Raw genomic sequence first — 4,321 nt, 5'->3', positions numbered from 1 at the left:
CAAACTTATAATACCCTTTCCACATAGTGGAGTAGGGTATAATGATCAAACAGATAAAGCATTTATGGAAAATTCAACATATGTGCCTAATTATATGTTTCAATGGACAATATCAATTTTGAAAACTTTTAAACTACTTGATATTAAAGCTGCAAATGCAAGTCACTAAATATCCCAAGAAAAAATACCTTAAAAATGTATGAACAACCAACGAGGATAATTGTTTACATTTAGAGCGGCAAAACTGAGTGAAAACAAATCAAAATATTTTTGTGATTACTTTTGAAATTTACCTTAAAAATACAATATCACAATGAAAATCCGTTCAATAGAAGATGTCCCATTGCTAAGTACAAATTTGCGTATTATGAAGTTTTGGTCGTTTCTTTTGGATCACAATTGGCGTCGTTATTTCGCCTTGATTCCCTACATTTTTATAAATACAACGCAATTTTTGGACATCTACTTCAGCAAGGAACCTATTGATGTCATTGTTCGGAATGCCTATGTAGCTGTATTGTTTTTCGATGCTATTGTGAGAGCTGTTCTGGTGTGTTTTAATCGTTTTGAATACGAAGAGTTTATGGAGAAAATACAAGTGTTGTATGACGATTTGGTTGTAAGAATGATGATGGATCAATGCTTGATGGATTAAATTGTTATATTTCTATTTCTATTCACCTTTTTATTCAGGACTCTGAGGATGCTATTTTAAGGAAAATGCTACGAGAATGTACAGTTGCCTCTAGATTTATATCAAAAGTCAATTTGATAATGGGTTGTTCATCAAGTGTGGCTTTTAACATGTACCCTTTGTTTGCAACAACACGAGGTTAATATATTTCCTTTAAAATATATCTGAGAATATTCATTTTTAAAATGTTTTTCAATTTAATCATCCTTGTTTCGTTCCAGTTTTACCCTTTGGCATATATGTTCCCGGAATAGATAAATACGAAACTCCTTATTACCAGATATGTTTTCTGTTCCAACTAATCATTACCCCAGCCGGATGCTGCATGTACCTACCCTTTACCAATTTAATTGTGTCCTTTATACTTTTCTGTATATTGATGTGTAAAGTTCTACAACACAAATTGAGAAATTTGAAAGATGTTAGCAATGAGAAGGCAAGAGAGGGCATTGTGTGGTGTATTAAATATCAATTAAAATTGATCAAGTAAGTTGAACAATTATGCTACTATAACTTCTTAATTTGTTCAATGTTCTGTCAGTTTTGTGGATACAATCAACGATTTAACGACCTATATATTCCTGTTTGAATTCATGGCCTTTGGAGTTATGCTATGTGCTATGCTGTTTTTATTGGTTATAGTAAGATTGGACATTTTAGAAATTTATGTTTTAAAAATTTGTCTCATACAACACTTTTAGGTGGAAACTGTTGGGCAAATGGTCGTAATTTGTTCTTATATATTTCTGATTTTCGGCCAGAGTGTCATCATGTATTACTTCGCCAATGAATTGTACGATGAAAGTTTGAAGGTTGCCATAGCGGCCTATGAAAGCAATTGGTTCGATTTTGATGTTTCAACTCAGAAGACTATAAAGTTGCTTATATTGCGAGCCCAAAAGCCCTGTGCGGTATGAAAAGTTTTGCTGGGGCTTTTAACAAAATGACAAATATGTTTTTTTTCAGATTTTGGTGGGTAAAGTGTATCCCATGAATTTGGAAATGTTTCAGTCACTACTGAATGCCACGTATTCTTATTTTACATTACTTAAGAGGTTATATGGTTAAATTTAGTTGAGCAATAGCTACAAATTATTTATATTGATTATTAAACAACATGTTAGATTGCACCTAGTTTGAGTTGTACACTGCATACAAAAATAAGCGTTTTAAATTTGAAGAAAGTAAAAGGTAAGTTATAATATTTATAGGGTTAAATGGATCCCACCTTTAGTGTGAAAATTGTGAAAATTTAAATATACAGCTTATATCTTTATTCCTGGAAGAGACATTCCGGGAAAGTAAGCTGTACTAGGAAGAGGAACGCTTGACCTTTCTGTTGATGTCAATTGTGTTGGTGTACATGATAAGATGACAGAGTTACAGCCTTATATATCCAATTGTTTGTTTGTAGTTTAATCATAAACACTAGGCCGGGGCGATTTGTATGGAAGGAAAAAAGTGTTATCGGGCGCCTGGAGTTTCTGATTCTTGGGATTGTACTGAGCAAAAAAGTCAACTAGACCATATGTCTACTGTGAAAATCGAGCCCCCGGATTTTGACTTGAAGTTTTTTTTCAGCGATTTTCGGATATTTTGGCATATAACAACCAAACCACTTATATTTTCGATACAACACAAAGACAACAATTGTAGCCAAGACAATAATAAAGAACTCTCTAGTACATCGCAAAAGCATTGGAACGCTCCTTCAGGCAGTTATGGCCTCGAGAAGGTGCACATTTTTCGGAAAATATCGATAAATGACACTGTGCTACAAAATGGGACTCATATTCAGTGGGTAGAAGATCCCTTTCGGAGATGAAAGCCCTTGGTGAGTGTACTAAGAACCCAAAAGGAAATTTTCACCATAGGTCAAGTTTCCGAGATATCGCGTGATTAATGGTTTAATTTTGGCCCCTTAATTTGGGAGAAAATAGCTTTATATCTCTGTTAAGCGTTATTGTAGCTTCATTTTGAGATTACATGTCTTCAGTCAAATCGAATGGTGAATCTTTTTGTAGAATATTTCATCCCTCTAACTCAATTCCTTCCATGTCCTTTCCGTCCTTTATTTTTTGAACCGTAGTAAAAGTACCACAAGATGAGATTTTACAGCATCCAAATATTCTACAAAAATGTTGTTCAGAAGATTTTAGGTACGGTTCTCATTGATGACCAATCGATATTTCTCTGTTTTCATGGTCCTTTTTGACATTTACCCGTATTTTGTTGAGAAAACCGTGTTTTGTTTTTATGTATATTCGTTATTGGTCTGTGGTACATCTGAAATACTTACCATAAATAGCTCTTGTAATGACGAACACGTTAATAACAAATTTTATTGAAGGATAGATCCGGTTATCTAAACTTTTGAACCGGATATTCTGATATCAAAACAGATTTTGGAACCGGTTTTAAGTAACCGATTAATCGTATATTTATATCATTGGAAAGCTAATAAAATGGTCAATCAAATGACAGCAAGTAGCTGATTACATGATTACAACTTTGTTGGTTCCGAAGCTAGATAAAAAAAACCGCTTTCTTAAACCGATTTCGATGTAAAATTGTTGTTGTCTTTGTGTTGTATCGAAAATATAAGTGGTTTTGTTGTTATATGCCAAAATATCCGAAAATCGCTGAAAAAACTTCAAGTCAAAATCCGGGGGCTCGATTTTCACCGTAGACATATGGTCTAGTTGACTTTTTTGCTCAGTAAAATCCCAAGAATCGGAAACTCCAGGCGCCCGTGATGGTGTTCAAATCGCCCCACTCTAATAAACGCGCTAAAGGTCGCAATTATAGCACGATAGTCACGAAATTTTGTACGAGGTAAGACTATAGGTCGAAGAAGATGCCTATAATTTTGGTTGATAATCTGACATTATTTAGCGGGTGAAATGGACCATTACTTTTGTATGAAAAATAAAAAATATATATTTTTTGTCTATATTTTATTTCCTGAAGGGCATATACCGGCAAAGTAGCCAAATATGGAAAAATATCTACTGACCTTTCCCCCTGATGCAAATTGCAATAACGTGTCTGCTAGATAACGGTCCTACTGCCTAATATACGAGGGTCACTAAAAACCTTCTGGCTTAGGCATCACGCAGTGTCGCCAGCCGTCATTTGACATTTTTTTGGAAAGTTTGACAGTTTTTAGCCTAAGCGTACTCAGTACAGTTTCACAGACGACCATGTGTTGTGTTGTTTACAGTGACTTGAAAAAATCACGGCAAGAGTACATCGATCAAATTAAATCTTTGTATGTCGATAAAGGACCATCCTATACCACTATGAAAAACTGGTTTAATGAATTCCATCGTCAACTCGCCAAAAAAAAACGAGGTTCGTGAGGGTCTTCAAAAAACGGTCGTTGTGCCAGACAAAATTAAGCAGTGCGTGAACGGATAATGCAAGATCGCCATGATATGTACCGTGAGGTAGAGGCATCCTTGGGCATTTATTACACCAACTAACATTTGATATTGCATGAACGCTTGGCGCCAAAAATGGGGGTTTTCTCGTCGGATCCCGTGTTAGTCGGTGCAAGAAATTTCAAAATCGCAGCAATTGCCACTAGATGCTGTAAAAGCTTTCAAACACCATGTTTTGAAGGTG

The 4,321-nt window shown here is 35.0% G+C and overlaps 1 protein-coding gene across 1 annotated transcript; it reads left to right on the top strand.

Annotated features, from left to right (window-relative positions):
• The first annotated feature begins 212 nt into the window (after positions 1-212).
• On the top strand, positions 213-2,073 carry LOC141394005 (odorant receptor 30a-like). Its single transcript, XM_073967722.1, has 6 exons — positions 213-619; positions 694-832; positions 916-1,180; positions 1,236-1,335; positions 1,396-1,605; positions 1,661-2,073. Exons 1-6 carry the CDS (start codon positions 314-316, stop codon positions 1,760-1,762), a joined length of 1,122 nt encoding a protein of 373 aa, XP_073823823.1. The 5' UTR covers positions 213-313; the 3' UTR covers positions 1,763-2,073.
• Positions 2,074-4,321: the final 2,248 nt, after the last annotated feature.

Source organism: Musca autumnalis, unplaced genomic scaffold, assembly GCF_047663935.1.
Source record: "Musca autumnalis isolate F117 unplaced genomic scaffold, ASM4766393v1 scaffold_2, whole genome shotgun sequence".
Classification (NCBI taxonomy): Eukaryota; Metazoa; Arthropoda; class Insecta; order Diptera; family Muscidae; genus Musca; species Musca autumnalis.
The sequence above is the reverse complement of the archived record's forward strand: the minus strand, read 5'-3'. Positions and strand labels throughout refer to the sequence as shown.